At 36.7% G+C, this 18,084-nt stretch overlaps 1 protein-coding gene across 7 annotated transcripts in view; it reads right to left on the reverse strand.

The window, feature by feature from the left end:
• Positions 1 to 18,084, reverse strand: part of GRM5 (glutamate metabotropic receptor 5) — a 236,393-nt gene that overhangs the window by 9,051 nt on the left and 209,258 nt on the right. For 5 of the 7 annotated variants that reach the window (XM_064645014.1, XM_064645015.1, XM_064645011.1 and 2 more), the window contains 2 exons: positions 7,909 to 8,007; positions 6,238 to 6,399 (listed from right to left, as the gene is read on the reverse strand). The exons of 1 other annotated variant lie outside the window; for it this stretch is intronic. In XM_064645014.1, the coding sequence (XP_064501084.1) occupies positions 6,238 to 6,399; positions 7,909 to 8,007 (261 nt within the window). The remainder of the gene's footprint in view (positions 1 to 6,237; positions 6,400 to 7,908; positions 8,008 to 18,084) is intronic. One more of the 7 variants, XM_064645017.1, reaches the window with a different exon arrangement.

Raw genomic sequence — 18,084 nt, forward strand, 5'->3', positions numbered from 1 at the left:
GTTAGCCTGCAGCGTAACAGTTTGCAAAGCACACAGTTTACTAAAAACAGATGACTTTATATCAGCCTTCATGTGGAGGCTTGCCTCAAACTATCAGTTTAATAGCTCTTACAGTCATCTAAAAAAAAAGTTGTGTACTGAATGTAAACAAAACCTTCTTCTGGGTTTACATCCGTGATTACATTACATGGAATTACGATGGATCGCGTAACACAACATATGCCAACAGCTTTCCCCTTCAAAAGCAGCATGACAGAATCCAGTAGACAAACACAACGTAAACCAATGAGTACTTTAGGAGAGAGTAGACAGGGAGATGATCTGTATAAGTGCATAAGGGTTCATCCCTTTGCTGCAGTGGCCACCAGGATGTTATCTGGATCTTGGATGTTGACTATAAGGCCCCTACCCCCAAAATGTCAAGCAAAACAGCCAGTGGCTTGTAACTTGCAGTTGAGACAATCTCTTCCTTCTGCTGTACCAAAATCAGAGCAAGAAGGAAAAGCAAATCTGATTTGTAGCACTGCTCACTCTGATTCTTTGGATTTCTATGAATGTGGTCCTGGACTGAACAGGAGCTGACACTAATGTCTTGAAGAGGAAAACTGTTCCCTCTGAGAATTGTATGCTTCTCTCCCAGGAACATATACTTGATGGGTGTTGAGGCTCCTTGGTCATGCTCAGTCCTGAGCTCAGTGGGACCTCAATGCCAGCAGCAGGAGCAGAATTTGGATCATTTGGTAGATGAGATATTGCCTCTAGGTCTGGTATGATGGGGACCTTGTCCCAGCTGCAGCTGAATTTGAGCTGGACCAAGAGGCAGACTGATCTGGCACTTGTAACTTTGATTAGGCAGAACGAGAGGGCCTAGTTCCAGTACCAGATGTTCTCTTGGTGAGGTCTTACAAGGATCTGTGACAGACATGCCTGCCACAGTGGTGAAATAAATGCCATTAACATGAAGGACTAGCAAATAGAAATGTTTGCCCAAAGAAAGAGGTATATTCTAGCACCCCTCCTGACTTCAAGCACTGGCTTAGTAGAGATGTTTCAAATCCTATGGCTTTAGGTGTGCAAATGAGCACTAAATGCACATAGACATTTTCATTGACTGAAGGTGAGATTTTAAGAGCTTGTGAAGGTAACATGTTACTTCCTCCCCTGGTCACAGTTAAAGAGACAATCACTAAGGAGAGCTATGAGACTGAAGAGCCTGGGGAAAGGAAAAGGATGAAACCAGAGGTTGTGTCCAGCCCTTGGCAAAGGCAGCTGACTGTTAAATCTTCAGTGGAGCAAGACACCAACCTCCCTGAATCTCAGTTTGGTTTTGGGCCAGTCTTGGTTGAAGCATTTGTTCACTGCCTTTGCACTATGTGCAAGCATACTCAAGCTCTCATAGAGATCCTAGGGCTCTGAAGGAGACCCAGTGGCTGTTTGATATAAATTTTGTGCAAAAACCTGAAAGACTTGACCATTATTCATTGCAAATTCCTTGATATTAAAAACTGAATAGGAAACAAGTACCATTCACTGAAATAGTGGTCAGGCTGCCCAAGGAAGTAGTAGAATCAACATCCCTGGAAGTGTTCAAAACATGTGTGGGTGTGGCACTCAGGAAAATGGGTTAGTAGTGAACACGGTGATGCTGGATTAACAGTTGCATTCAGTGATCTCAGAGGTGTTTTCCAAACTTTATGATTCTATGATTTATTAGTAAGGAATGAATCTATAGATAAAATCCTAATAGTCTGCCCAGCGACAGCAGGAATTGTTGTGTCGGAAGTGTATCATCCACTTTATCATGTTGCACCTACACAGTGTTGACTGTGGAGTCAACACTGAACTGAAGTGTGCAATCATTTATCACCTCTGTGAAAGGAGCACCTCTTGTTTTCTTCTGTTGGTATGAAACGGTTATGGATAAATTGCAGTGATAATACTTAAGGATCCTGCTCTAACCATGTGTTGCTACTCTGTCAGGTTAACTGGAAACGACTGTGATGCACACAATTTAAAAATAGAGAAATAAAAATGGATCAGAGACTAGGATGACTAGACATGGCTAGGACTAGGATGTCTAGTAATGGAATTGTTTACATTCACTATGCCTAGCTCTGCCCTGACTCTTCAATGATGGGAAACTTTAGGTCAGTGAAATTCTAGAGTTTTCTTTAGAAAGGTTTTGGCTCCTTCATTTCAGAACAGAAGAATTACACTTTTGAACTCCCAAAGGAATTCCAGTGCAAAGTTTGCCTGCACGCCCATTTTCCTTCCCTTCTCTCCTTTTCTGCTGGCACATTACACAGAATAGAGCAGAGCAGAGCAGAGAGCAGCAAACTCCCATCAGTGACACTAAAATGTTAGGAAAATTTTTTTTATAAAACAAAGCCTTTTACAGTACTTTTTTTTTTTATTTCTTTCACTAAAGGTTAATTAGGTTCAGCTTTATGCACAAGAGGGGTTTCCTTAGAAAAAAATCATACTATTTGTTTCTTCAGTGTCTTTATTAAAAGCTGCTTTGATTTTGATTTTTCCTGGCATTTTCCCAGCCTGCTACACCTACCATGATATAATATGTATAAGAAATGAGAGCTTTTGAAGTATCTGATACTTTAAGTATTTCTCCTACACTTGTCCACTTGATGACAGAATTGCAATTAGTATTGTTTCTCATTTTCTTCCCTTACTTAATCTTTTTAGATACACTTCTCTTTAGGGCTTTGTTTTGTATTCATAAGAGATATTGACTGCTTTTTATCCACTTATGTGTAAAAAAAATATTCCTCTCCCTTTACACATATAGGATTTTTAACTGTATAGAATAGATCGCTTTGTCTTTTGTTTTGTCTGCTGTGGTAGTAATTTTGTATTACTACATGTAGTAGTACACTGTAGTAGTATTTTTTCCTCTCTGATATGATTACCTATGAGATGGTCCATAGCTCTGCCATCAGCATTTTTTTAGTCAGATGCTAGTAAAGCAAATGTATTTTGTGAGGTCCTTCAAAATGCAGAAGAAATGAAAAACAGGAAGAGAAGTACAGATACAGCATCTTAAAACACTCATAATTTAGCAAGTGTGCCATTCTCATTAATTACCTGGAGTTGCTAAAATTAATTCCGATGATGAGAGCCTAGGGACTTGTATTAGGGAGAGTTACTGAAAGCATATGTAAATTGAAAATAAGTCACTTATTCTCTTGTTAATATCTTTAACTGAAATATGAAAATCAGTTTAAAATATGGAATTCATTAGTTTTTAAGAGAGCTCAGAATGCATAGTGACATCGTGTTATTCATCAGTGGAAATCTGGAATACAAGGGTAATCATTACAGATTAATACAAAAATTTAACATAATTTTTGTTCTTCCTCACATACCAATGTCAGAATCTGACTGCGGATTTGGAATGATACACCTGAAAACAGACACCGGACAATAAATTGTTGGAGGCCTGTAGGATCTGTTTGCAATCTGTCCTCACATGACTATAATAAAAGAATTATTTCACATTCTTAAATTTATAAGTCCATGAATGAAATTTTGAATTTCAGAAAACTGATCTAAATATTATGGAGCTAAAATTGGTGTCAAATTTAAGCGTAGATGTTTCAATGTTACATTTAAGCTTGAAACAATATCTTGTTTCTTAAGATGACATAGTTAAGATATTGCTTCAACACTGTGCAGACTTCTCCTATCTTTAAGGGAGAAGTCTTTCCATGTTTTCCCCAGAACCAGCTGGCAGTGGTAAGCAGGATAAACTTCTGTACTTAGATCAGCCCGTATAGCTTCCTAAAAGAGATCTCCTGTTATTCAAATTAAACAGTAAGAAGCTCTTCTGCTTTCAGACTCCTCTGCTGAAAGACTCAAAGATATAATTGAGACTCCTCTTATTAAAGAGTCAATGATATAATTACTCTGCCTGAAAAGGATTTGTGGGCTATCTGTTGATTTAATTAAAAATTGACTCTTCACAAGGGACAGTCTGTGTGTGTGTCTGTGATGCATGCAAGCAGGGGAACATATGTATTTTCTTTCATCTTGTCACTTGCAACCTCAGTTCATTATTCCTTTTGCTTGTAGTGACACAAGTTCATCCTTGGGAGAATGAAAATGCTTTGCAACATGCTAAAAGCACTGAAATGAAATAAGTGATTGAAGTGGTGAACTCCAGTATACCCGTATGAACAAGTAAGTCATAGTTTCTCCCAGGACTATAGGATAACCTGGATGACTGGCTAAAACTGAATATAGAACCAAAGGTGTCTAAATTAGGCCAATTCTATCACTGTAATGCTATTTTATGTTATTGCTATTTCTCTCATTTTAGGAAACCTCTATACATGTATGTAATTGTTTCCCTGGGTGAAAGTCAATTCTGCCACACACAAATAACCTGCTAGTGCTGTATCACTCAAATTACTTATCTTAAATTATTCTCATGTTGCTTTTTCGATGGAGATAAATTATAACAAACAAAAAAGAGGAATGACACAAGGCAAAAATTAATTTTGTCCTGTACCGAGTTCTAGAGCAATATATTTTACAATTATTTTTCAGAGTAGTTTTCTGTTGTCAACAAGAGCAATTATTTATATTTCTCCACAAACTGTAATCTGTTGATACCTCTTTTCCTCATGAAAATCTCAGCTGACATTTATATAAATAACTTTAATATATAAGGATAAATGAAACTAGAAATTGAGAGAGAGTTGATGGACAGAACCTTTGCCAATGACTTTCCGGCACAGCCACCAGCAATGGTAATGCTGGCAGCTGCTTCAGCAATATGCCTGATTAGAACAGGAAACGAAGTGTCTTGTATCTGAATTAAACATTTCTGGTACACCTATTATCATCACCCAAAATGCAAAAATTATCCTGGTATCAGATGTAACATCTTTCCTCTATTACTGTGACCTCATTGCAATTGTTCATTTAGGCAGCTAGTGCTGGGTTTCACTTTTTTTTCTGAAAAATGCCATTTCAAACATCTCTGAGCACATACACTGGAGCATTCTATTCACAGGATGGAGGGACAACAGCACCTCTTGAACTGTGAGTTCTGCTTCCTGATGCTTTAAAGTGTTTTCAGTGTTGGTTAGTCAACAAGATTTTTCATTGTTTTCCTTGCTAAAGGTATGAAATGGAAACTGGGAAAAGTAGAAATCATCACCTTATCTGACTCTGAAATCAGGAATACAAGCAGTGCACAAGAAAAAAAACCCACCAACACAAACACACATGCACGCACGCACACACACACACATACACACACACACGCAAAAAAAAAAAAAAAAAGATTTAACTCTCCCAGTTGTATCTCCAGAGTCAAGGGTTGATTTGATTTCTATCCTCTGCAAAGAAGATACAATTAGAGGAATTTTAGATGTTTGACATGCCTGATAAATAATAACAGAAGTATTTTTGCACATGGGACTTATCAGCAGGAAAATTACTCCTGTGAATTATTAATTAGTTTCTTATTTTTTGCATTTAATCAGATCAGAAATGGAAATATGATGCAAGAAAAGCAAAAGAAATGATGCTGTGATGCCTGCTTTTTGAAAGACTCATAAACATTCCATTCCACAATAGATTTTATCATACATGTGAATGATGGTCATGGGTGATGCAGGATGCCTAAATGCCCCTTAATGAGAAATAGCCTTACAAGGCATCACATAGTGTACCCACTACTGCTATTTTTATGACACTTTTCATCTTGAGAAATTCCATGGCACTTGTAAGACTAATATAAAGAGATAGTTAGGCTCTGATGTGGAAAATATGCATGCTAGGATTAGAACAGAAATATAATTTTGCCGAGGGATTTGAGGACATGAGGTCCACAATACTGCCCAGTATGAATTGCACAGCATTATTTAGATTGAAATGATGTAGGTGAGATTTGGTCAGTATCATGGGAACTCTTTTTCCTGTGAGATGATGAGGTTTTCTCATCATATACAAATGGTCAGACCCCTGCATCTGTCCTTTTCCATCTGCTCTTCATCTCAGTGACTTCTTAGCACTGGTCTGATACTGAGACAAAAGAATGGCACCTACTTTCTGTTCTGCAATGTCTGGAAGATTCCCAGGCCATACAGTGACAACTCTACTGAGCTCACAAAATTTGACAAGGACCACTGGCCAGGACACTGTGGCTGGAGACAACAAAACACAGCCATCAAATGCAATTGCACTCTCTGTTAAGCAGCAGGTGTTCTTAACTGTTTGAGTAGGTCTTGCGGCTGACAGTCTTGCTGTGGAACTATTAGACTGACACAGTTTCCAGTCTTTTTGACTGTTAGGGCATCCTCTTTGACAGGAACCTTTTTGTCCTCTCTACTTGACTCAGATCGATTACAGTCTGGAATGCAAACAGATTCTTCACTGTGAAGATATAAAAAAGAAGTTTTTCAAGGGTATATATATGGCCGGCAAAGCAGAACTGAATACTGTACAACAAAATACAGTTTTTTGACATTTACATGTACTTTTCTGCTCTTCAAAAATCCATTATATAATGATTGCAGATAGCTTTTAAATGAAGAATAACTATTACTGAAGGCAATGCAATGTAAGGAAAAAAACCCAGACAACACATGGACAAGAAAAAATTCCAGCTGACAAAAAATATACATTGTGTACTACACTCAGCAATTAATGTATCTAATGTTATTTAGACTGCAGGAGCCCCCAGGTGTGTGCTGTGTGGCGTTAGAGTTGCTGGCCTTATGTATATGTGTGAATGCTGCACCCAAGGGGAATATAACACTGTGAAGTGTTTCACAGAACACCCTCCTGCAATGATAAAATTCACCTGTGATGTAATTAACACTTGGGAAAAGTGAAGGTGTAATTTGGTCATACTGTGCTTTAAGGTTATGTTTATAAATATCTTACAGGGGTCAATAAGGAATGAGTAGCTCTTTTAATAAATGGTAAAATGGTTCTAACATCTCACAGAATGTAACAGATACAGTGCTTATTAAGAGTATTGTTTAATGAAAGATTTATAATCATCTGTGGCATATGCAGCTTATTCATTTATGAATAGAGATGTCTGGATAAATGAATTTTCTGTGCTAGGGGAGAGTTCAGCTTTTGGAAATCGTTCTGCACTCAAAATGAGATGAATAGCTGAAATTTCCAGGTACTTCACAGAATTAAATAGTTAAAAATATTTCAGTAGAGAAACATCAAAATGGCTATATTGAAACTGATAATCCCAGTAACATTGAAAAAATGTAGCATTTGATATTCGTTAAATTTTAACATTGGTGTTTAATGACATGCAATATATAATGGTCAAAAAAAAAAGTAAGTATATAAGTTAAATTAAATGGAGCAAGTTATGAAAAAGGTATTCTAAACTTTATTTTAAATGAGTTTGAAACCTTTCCTTAAAACCACTGTAAAACACTTTCCAACAATATTTTGATAGAGAAGAACCAACATTTTCATATTGAAAATGTTTTCATCAATCAGTTGTTCTCTGCCCTTTTTAAAAGTTCTTTTGATTAGACTTAATGTAATCCCAAATATACAGGAGGACTACCCTTACTCCAGGTTTGAAAACTGATTCTCTTCAGCTGCCTGACTGGCTTAATGAGTCAGCTGTGAGATTTCTCCTCCCCAAAGCACCGTATTACAACAACATCACACAGGACATGTGGTTGAGATCACTTGAATGAACATGGTGCAGGGCTTTTTTGGCGGTCAGATGGAACACAGAAATCAGCAGTGGCAACACGTTTTCTTTTTTCTTTTCTTTTCTAAACATACTTTATTGGATACACAGAAATTACAGACAGAGGATGTGGCCTGGCATTGTCCAGGGCTGCTCCTCCTGTTCACAGACATATCACACTGCCCTAAGGCCACTTGCTGTTTGCTTACCTGGTCATTGTAGCTCTCCCACCATTCCCCATACTCCCTTTTGGGGTGAAACACTCTATTTCCGACTTGTGCGGGGGAGCCAGTCTCCTGCCTTTGTACCTAATAAATCACGACAACAACAGGAGCAAACAGAGAGAAGTGATTGCGTGCTCAGCTTTCTGTGACAGCTGCTGTGCAAAGGGCCATGCACGTGAATGTTACTGTGGCAGTGGTGGGGAATAGTGTAAAGCAGCTGTGGGAGTGGTGGAATAGCTGCATAAAACCCCAGACCGGTGTTAAAGCAAACAGGGTTATGCAGGACAGGTGCTCACCATTTTCTTTAAATATAGATGTATAGGAGGAGCTGAAAAAAATCTACAGAATAAATTACTGCTAACATTTTATCTTTAATATTTTTTGAAATTAGACCAAAATGTATAGGCTAAGTGGTTTAAGGGAAACTACACTGAAATAAAGGATCAGTGAGAAATCAGCTGGTGGCCACATTCTCAGTCCTAACTCAATATTTTTCTCTGGTCTTACATCTTTGGAACACTTGACTTGTTCTACTTTTCAAATCAAGCACCAGTGTAGTTCATTGCTTAGGTAAAATTTGGGTGGGCTCACAGTTCATGTTGTGAATGGGCCTTCCTCTCTCCATTAGCAATAAACAGAAGTTAGATGCCTTGCTGAGATGTAGACATAAAATCAAGAGAAATCAATCCTAATCCAAGAGCTCAGTGCAGCACTATGCATTTTTAAATACCATAGCTCACACTTGGATGAAAAATTCACTTGGACAAAGAGTTTAATAGTTGAGGATCTAATTAATCTCTGGATAGGATACCATGATAAGACCTGGTCATTGTTACATTGGGATGTGAACATTGAAGTGGTCTTATACAGGCTCTCTTCCCAGTAGTGAACTTCACCCTAATAGTACAAATTCTTGTGCTAGGTGTTTAAATGCTTTAAGAAAATTTGGGCAAAATACCTGCAGATGTCTTCTCAAAGAGTTTGTGATATCCCATTTCCAAATTCTGTAGGGGACCTTGTGCATTTAACACCACTAAAATTACAGAATAAATTACTTATTTGTTACTCATTCATTAACCTGCTCTAGATAGCAAAAGTACCTTGAAGAGAACTACCCTGTAAAAGAGAAATAACCTGAGTGCACAGAAAGTGAGACTAAATATTGGGTGCAGTTGTAGTAGACCCTCAGATGCAGTGTATATTGCATTAATAACTGATGAAGAAGCTCAGTGAACCAGAGACAGTAAAATGAGATGTGTTCAGTGCAAAGTCCTTTCATTTATTAATTACAATCTTACTGAGAGGAGGAACAACAGGAATTTTGTAGACTGGCTACCAAGGTTTTAAGGCAATCCAGAGTGTGGTATATGTAGTGCTCCCAGATAGGTATGAAACTTGCACAGGACACATTCGTATTAAATGGAAGCCGATTCCTAGAGCAGAAGAAAGAGTGGATGGGCTTAGATAGTAGATAAATTCACGGGAAAATACAAAGGAAGTCAAAATGGATCATACAAATTAAATTGGGGTAGCCAGAGAGAAAGAGCAAAGATAAAAGAGTACATAGAAACTTCACGGGAAAAAAAAAAAGAAAGAAAGCTGATGTGAAAGTGTTAGACATCAAAGAAAGTAGAGTTTCAGAAGAGCAGGAAGGAAACACAGTAATGTTTAAACCAAATAACCAAAAGAAATATTTTGCCTAGCAAAGCAGGAGAAAAAGTCGAAAGCAGGAGAAAGAATTTGAAGACTATAAATAGTCACAATAAACTGAATTCTCACATGCACCCAACAAAAAGAAATAAGAGGTAAGTGTCTTTGGTAACTCCATCCTGAAGAACCCCCGGTTAGGATGGATGTGACCCAGATAAAGAAACTCCCCAAATTGTCCATTTCACATTAGTATAAATTTCACTGCCTTGAAAGTCTGCAGAGAGATTACTATGAATCTCTCAAGTTTTTCCATCCACTCAAGAGCAAATTACACCATCAGAAATAGTACGTTGTCACATAATGCCTCTAAGTCTTGAACCATAGTAACTGCTTCACTGCCATTCATTGTGCTAAATATCCACATAATTATGAAAATAGTCACAAAACTTTAATCAATCCTCCTAGTGTTTAAAGTGCATCTAACTGTTGAAAGGAAGCTGCAAAATTTTTTAGATGATCATTCTGTAAAGGTACCCCAAGGGTTCTGGGTAAAATTATTTTCAACTTTCAGAGCAAAGAAAATGATTTTGCCTCAGAATGTCTTGCATTAGAGAAATGTCCCTTTCCAGGTTGTTAAAAATCAGGATTGCTTTAAAAGAGCCAATCTATTGAGAGGAAAAAAAACCCAGACATTTCATTGCAATTTACATAAAAAATACTCATGTTAAAATTAATTGGGTATCTTGGCTAGTGTATGGAGGAGGCATAAAACACTACAGTGTAAGAACAGAGTTATTTTCTCATTGTCAATTCCAGGACTATATATTGTTTAGAAAAGAGAAAGAAGACTTTGATTCTGTGCAGAAATGCAATTACTAAATTCTGTTGAAGGATTTAAAATATTTTGGGTCATTTTGGGGATTTTTTTGGATCTTTTGGTGGGACATTTTAGGCTGTGTCATTTTTTTGCACAGGAGGAAGCTGTCTTAAGAAAAAAGCTTAATGATAAATGTTTTGTAAGTGTTGATAAATATGTTTTGTAAGTGTTGATCAGTGACAGGACATTTTGGAAGTAATTCCCAGTAATTCAGTACTGCAGATCTTGTCCATTTGCCACATCTTACACAGCAGCGCTCTGGACTCTCCAGAGAGGATCAGTAAAGAGAAGGAAACTTACTCCTGGGCTGAGAAACCATGTCTGTACTGCCTTGGCTTTTTGTGAATTCAATGTACATGTGATATATGGCAGGAAACACGAACGTGACTGCTCATGTTTGAACACCTTTTGTTTGCCTTCTCTTTGCCTTCACCTTCCAACAAAATTTGTCCTGTACACCAAAATTAATGGATACTATGGGAAATAAAAGGGGAATGTGGGAATCATCATCCTGAATGAGATCTATAGTGAGTCGCTAAAATGCTGTAAAAACCAGTTTTTATACGTGTGTAGGTACAGATCCATTTGATTTTTGTTTTGTTTTGTTTTTTTGGGGTTTTTTTGGGTCTCTGTACTCACAAGAGACGATAGTCTTTAGATATGGGTTTTATTAGACTGTGCCTTCACATTAGACCCAGGTGCTGGTATCCTGGTTGTCCTGACTTCATGTTAGGGTGACACCCAGCTGTGCTCATGGCCTCTCCTACCTCTGCTCTTTCCTTCAGAAGGTCTTGGATACCTCCGTCAGGAGTGCATTCCATATTGTTGTACATCCCCTATCAGGAGGATGCTGGCAGGCCAGACCTAGGAGGTGTGCCATAGCCTTCATTTGTGAATAGTTTGGCCAAAGACATTCTCCAATCCTGGAGAAATAGCCTATGGTTAGAATGTGGGTGTTTATGCACAGATTCTGTTGAAATGTCCATACTACACAAGCTGAGAGTCTTCACAAAACAAGAGCTTGCAAGAGTAAAAAGTAGTTGTTTCAGACAATCTGTCCTCTAAAAAAAAAATAAAATCCCAGCAATCAGAGATTGGTTTTTATACTTAGACATAAGATTTTTTTCTCTTTTTCAGTAAAAGGTTTAACTAACTAAAGATATCTCAGAGTATCTTTGGGTTTTTTTAAATGCAATGCAAAGCCAATTTATTGCCTTCACAATGGAGAGCTGTCAACAATCCCTATTTCAAATGTAATCTCATGGTACCATGCAGAAATTTTATTAATTATTGAGCATGAAATGTGTGCTCGGCACCGTTAACCCCAGAGGAATAGAGTAGCTCTAGTCAACACAGGCGTAACGTCCTGATGAAAATGTACCTTGCAAGGAAGGAAAAATTTATCTTTCTACAGAAATACTTGAGAGGGGTTGTACAGCCCTATGTCATTATAGGCAATGACTAATCATGTAGTGACTAGTTCCTATAATCGCTGTTAATTAATGGGATTCCAGGTTTTGGCCTGAGATAATGAAAATGGAATAAAGTATCTAAAACTTTCCGAATCAAGATTTTCACCTTAAAGTTATCTATAATTTAAACCCCAAACTTCTCATCTTGGCTATTTTGGAATAAACTTGAAGCAAGATTTTTTGAGTCCTTGAAAGGTTAAATTAATGGAGGAGAGGAAAGGAGATTCAGAAATATTTACAGTGTATTGATGAAATACTGTCTTTTTGCTTTCCATCATTTTTTACAGAGTCTTTTCCATGTGTTTTTGCCTGGAACTTGGACAGATTGCTGAATGTTACAGAACCATACACCTTTCCAGACTCAGATACATGTTTTAATTGTCAAATCTTACATACAAGAAGTGTTTTTTCACTTGCTAGATTCCTTGGTCTTGATATTAAGAAATTATGAAGAACTTGAATTTCATAACATCTTTTAGGTTAAGTAAGACAATATAAGTATAAAGACTTCTGCATAAATGCTAAAAAATGAAATATGAAAAATATTTTGTGTTGTTACTGCAGTGGCTACTTTGAACTACAAACACACTGTATTCTTGAAAATCAGTTCTGTGAGATTGGTCATGCTATCTTGACATTGCATCACATTGCCCTGAATATTTTTAAAAGGGTGCCAGTTTATTGTTTGACATTTTCCCATTTGTATAATGGCTAAAATTAATTGTATATTATTAAGCATGCCATTTTTTCCTTAAAAAAAAAAAATCAGCATATTGCTTGCTTAATAGCACAATTTTAGCAAGTAAAATTGGTTTAGACCCAAACTCACAATTTATTGTTTTTCAAGTGCAACATAATATTTTACTTTTTTAAAAAAAGCTTATTCTAATTAAGCAATCATATGTAATTGCAGCTGGTGAGTTAAAACGACATTTTTGACAGAATGATATACAAATCGTTATACTGGCTCAAGGGAAGATTAGACTGATAGCAAAATATTACCAGTGTGTTTATTTCTGTTGTTCCAGAGAGAATTTTTCTGAAATGTTGGACAAACCATTGTATAGGATTTTTGTACAGTAGAGATTTATCTATACAAAAGTTCAGTAAAGAATGCTATAATCAAAACTACAGCAAGTTAAAAGAGCCTTGTGTTTATATATTTTAATAGACATCTACCTTAAATTTCAGTCAGTTATTAAAAAATATTTGTAAGTAAATGCAGCTCTCAGTCAGATGAAATCCCATCTCTTTTACCAGTCTACATCAACATTCAGGATACAAGTCTAAATACCATTCCTTGTAATTCATACAGGTGTTTCCATAGTGGCAGATTGGCTCATGTCTTGGTGGACCTTGGAAGGAGGGTGCATGTCCTAGTCTTCTGTTTATCAAATTAATTACAATTCTAGTTCATATCAGAGTTGTCTCTCAAAAGAACCAGAAGTTCCTTTCGTAGACAAACCTGGGAGACAGGATCTACATGATACATGCTAATAGGCTTGAATACATGCGCTTAGTTACTGCAGCCAAACATTTTATATCAATCAATTAATCAATCAATCCATATTTTAATTAAATTCAAGTTGAGGGGAAAATTCAAACCAACAACACTAGTACTGCACGCAAATTGTTATCAGGGCTTTAGAGAATATAAATTCATTATACAGATGGAATGTTTTAGCAACAATTTATCAAAATCTTTCAGTAATACCTTTCATTGAGTTTCATAAGATATTATTTAATCAGTATTTGAAGTTTAATTAATCATAGTATCAAGTTTGTCCAAAAAGATACCAAAACTAAATTATTTAGGGAAAATTGAAGGACTTAAACCAGTCAGTAACCTCTCAATCTAAATTTTTGTAGTTTATTGGATTAAAATAATGAGCTTCAAATGATCCTTTTGGGAACTGATTTATTGATAAATGAAGATTAATCCATCAAAAGAACAATTACTTTCTCTGAAGAGTCAACTTTTTTTATCCTACATGCATCAAAATTATTTTCTAGTAAGGCTACAAAGCAAACAAATAGTATCTTGTAGCATCTCTATGCCTAGAATTTTTTTTTAAATAACATCTATACTCATTCAGCCAAACTTTCACCTCATGTAAATTGTTATCTGCTCTAATGACATTGTCATGTAAGAAGCTTATCCCTCACTTTTTTTGCCATCATCTCATAATACAGAACCATCTAAGCACTTTTGTGCAATTTGTAGTCAATGGTCCCATTAAACAGCATCTGTAGAAATTAACTTAATTTTTGGTACATGATGATTTTTCAGTGACATCTTTTCCCTTGCAGTCATATGTGGTCCTGTTTTGGACAGGACTCTTTAACTTTTTAGCTTCCATAGGGATTTATTGTATTGAGATGAAAAATGGCTAAAAGCTGGTCACTGCTACAATTCAAAGATGGTTCCAGTCATTTCTAGAATGTAGCTTCTTAAGCATTAGTTCTCCCAATTCATATTCTTTGATAATCTTCCAATTAGTTCTCCATACACACTAGAGCTGATTAAAAACACTAAAAATCACCACTAAATGACAAATAATAAAACTTCAGTATTTCAAATAATGTTTCTATCTTTATTTTTTTCCCCAGTGAGATAAAACTGGAATTGCAAAGATCTTTTAGCATAAAGCTATTATAATAGCCTGATGGATGGGGTACTTGTGGGATATAAGAGAGGCAAACTGGAACCTCTCCTCCACCATTGACTGATATTAAAAATAATTTTATTTTCATGAGGCTGGAAAATAACTCTTCTTTCTTTTTTTTCCAATCACTGTTTATTTTATTCAAGACATAATGGCTCCACCAGGTTCCAGTAGGAATGCAAGCCATGCTGGTATAACTGACAAGCTGCTGATATATCTCCATATGGGAGGTTATACACCAGTCTTGAGCTCGGTATTGTGGGGTTACAACATCTTCTGTATTCAGTTTCATGTTTCTGTGAGTAAATCAGTTCAAATACCTGCAGAAACTGCAGAATCAATGATTTTTATGAAATCTGTAACTGTTATTCTACAGTTTAGGAGAGCCGTGTTTTCCTTTGTTTTACCAGACAATGGACCTGGTGGAGTTTGACGGAGTGTTAGTGTACCATATGACCAATCAGATCACCAAGAGTATCTCAGCCCTTTGGTTATGAAAACTGTGAGTATGAACCCATAGCCCATGCCCTGGAAAAGTCTGGTAAGTAAAAAGTTTTTACATATTAGTTTGGAAGTGAAGTGTTCTTTGATCATCATTCAAAATGTGTCAGAGAAATTGTTCAAGCTGCATATAAATGAAGACAAAATTGGCACTTGTACTGTAAGAAATGTGTCCCAATAGAATATGCTGTGGTAGAAAAGCATGATTGGTATCTTTCTCAGCGGGAGTACACACGAAGAATGCAAACCAGCTTCAGCTTTCCACAAAACTCCCCCGGTTTTCCCTATACTCCATCTTCTTTACAGGACTAAAAGCTGCATGTGAAATGACAGCCCTGTTTCATCTCTCAGGCAACTTATCTTGATGAGGCATAGGGAATTTGAATCTCTCTCATTTACATTTGAAATCCTCAAGTTGATAATGCACACGCATATTCTAAAAATATTTGATCACAGCGTCATTGCCATGACTTCAAATCTATCTGCTTTTTCATGGATATGGCTTTCAACCAGTGAAAATTTGATATCTGGGCAGTGGGAATTGCATGGGTTGCCTCTTGAGGAACCTTGGTGTATTGTGTGTAACAGTGGCAGAAGTTTATTCTGGTGGGGATTCCCATATGTCTGGAAACTCAATGTCTTTCCAAGATTTTCTTAATTATGCAACACAGCAGTAGTGAAATCTTAAAGAACTTTTTGTATCTAAGATTGTTCAAGTTTTAACCCGAAATTTTTGAGTCACTCATTTTTTTTCAGGACTTTATATGAATTTCAATCATATTCAGCATTAGAGGTAATGTTTTAAAAATCTCCTGAGGGGAAAAAGTGGACTTTTTGAGAAATTTCAATTCAGACTTCTGAAAAAGCTCATCTCATGACTTCAGTGCTAAAATACGGCATGCTGATGCATGATATAATACTTAGACTGGAATATTTTTAAACCACTAATGGCAACTTCTAGGTTGATCCAAGAATATTTTCTTATTTTCTGGACCAAAATAGCTCTTGTTTAAATTGTAACAAAACAGATATAGCCAGTCATAAGAAGGAAGAAAAGAGAGAACAGATAAGGGAGAAAACCAGCTGTTCCTTGAGGAACAGAGATGCAGTGTGATGGTAGACACCTGTTTCCAAAATACTTTATTATAGCCCAGTTTGTGACTGTCTGATGTTTAAATATACACTAATTATAGACACTGATGGTCAAGGGCTGAATCCAATCCTGTAGAAAAAACCTACTTATCATGTGTACCCTGGACATCTGACTGATTTGTCTGATGTAACAGTGTAGTGCTTGAGAGCGAGAATGGTGGATATGTGAGCATCTTTATCTAAGTTGAGTAAGATAAAACAAAATAATGGTGATTTATATAATAAAAATTCTGTGCTTCCCCTAAAGGTGAGTGTTGGATTACTAGAACGAGGGATCCCAGCCCTGGATGAAAGCTGTCAGTTCTATCACTTCTGCAGATGTATACAGAACAATGCTGAGTTCTGCAATCACACAGTGCTAGACAAACTTCTTAAGAGGAAAAGATAGTATATTAAAAACAAGGAATTAATTAATTTTGTTTGACAGCCACAGTTTATGTTTAATCATTTAGGAAATGCTGCATCACATAGTAAATCAAGAGGAAATTAAGTATCACTGCCACACAGGGCTATTAAGCCTTAATCTCAATGAGATTTGTCAGAGAAGTGTCTGTGATAAGGTGCAGAAATTTATGGGCATATTTTTCCTCTTGTCTAGGATTGTGCTGTTCACATCTGTATGTAGGAATTATGTGCAATACCATAAACATTCAATGTATCTTGAATATACCTAACACTATCTAACTTTGCTGGCAACACTTACTTTTTGCATGATTGTAGCTACCTGCCTGGGTTACAGATTGAAAGTGCTGCTCAGCTTTTGGCTTAGTTACTTTCAGTGATTCTAACTCATTTAGATAAGATGGAAATCTGTCTTATTTTGATTCAGGACAGTACTTTTGGCTTGGACAGGGCATCTACAAGCTTCTGTCTTTCGAGAATGTGGTAGAAGAAACCTAATTGTGTCCTGCATTGTCACAGGGAGAATGACCAACTGGCAATTAAAAAAACACGTTAGCTACCTAATTCCTTTCTTCTACCTTTCACTGTCACTGCAAATATAATAAAGGGAGATGCATATGAACTAAATCTCCAATCTCCAAGCAGAGAGCCTTACATTGGGATTACAATGGTGTTATCTGATCTCACTCTTATTTCAGAGGTTCCCCCCTCACTGCCCGAACAGCTCTGTGTCACAGCTTGATCTGTAGAAGGATGCCAGGTTCCTCTTGATTTTCCCATAATATATTACAGGCTGAAACAGTGCAGAATTTGCTGCTGAGGCAACCAAGAAACCTAGAAAGTGGTTTGGGGACCTCCAAAAGAAGCAGTTGAGGGCAAGAATCACTGGACTACCTATAGCCAGCAGTGGGAGAATTGATAAGGAGCATGGTCTGTACTGGGAAGATTTGAAAGAAATTTGAGGGGCAGAGAGAAAAATATTGGTAGGACTTTAAAGATTTGAATAGCACATAGGTGTGTGAGAGAGTATTTAGGGCTGTTTTTTAATGCTTTGCTAGTCACTCAGAAAAGGAACCTATAAAGGAAAGAAATTTTGCTTTTCTGCAGGTAGTTTTAGGGACTTGAGTGTGTTTAAAGGGTTAGTATTTCTAAGCTTGGAAGATGGAGCACATGCAGTTTGGATCATTTAAAGTCACATTCCAGAAGACATAAACACCTACAGTGTTTAAATTACTGTAAATCCACGGCAAAGTTAAGAGAAACTTTTGAAATTCCCCCAGTCAAAGTAGCGTGAATGAGACTTTCTGGTGTGCAGACCCGACTAGAAATACTACAGCAGCAGCTCTTGTAGGAGAAATATATAGTCCTTATCTTGCCTGGGATAGAGTTATTTGAGAATTCGAAGAGAATAAATTAGGCCTGTATTTAGGACTCTTGCAAA

Source organism: Pseudopipra pipra, chromosome 2, assembly GCF_036250125.1.
Source record: "Pseudopipra pipra isolate bDixPip1 chromosome 2, bDixPip1.hap1, whole genome shotgun sequence".
NCBI lineage: Eukaryota > Metazoa > Chordata > Aves > Passeriformes > Pipridae > Pseudopipra > Pseudopipra pipra.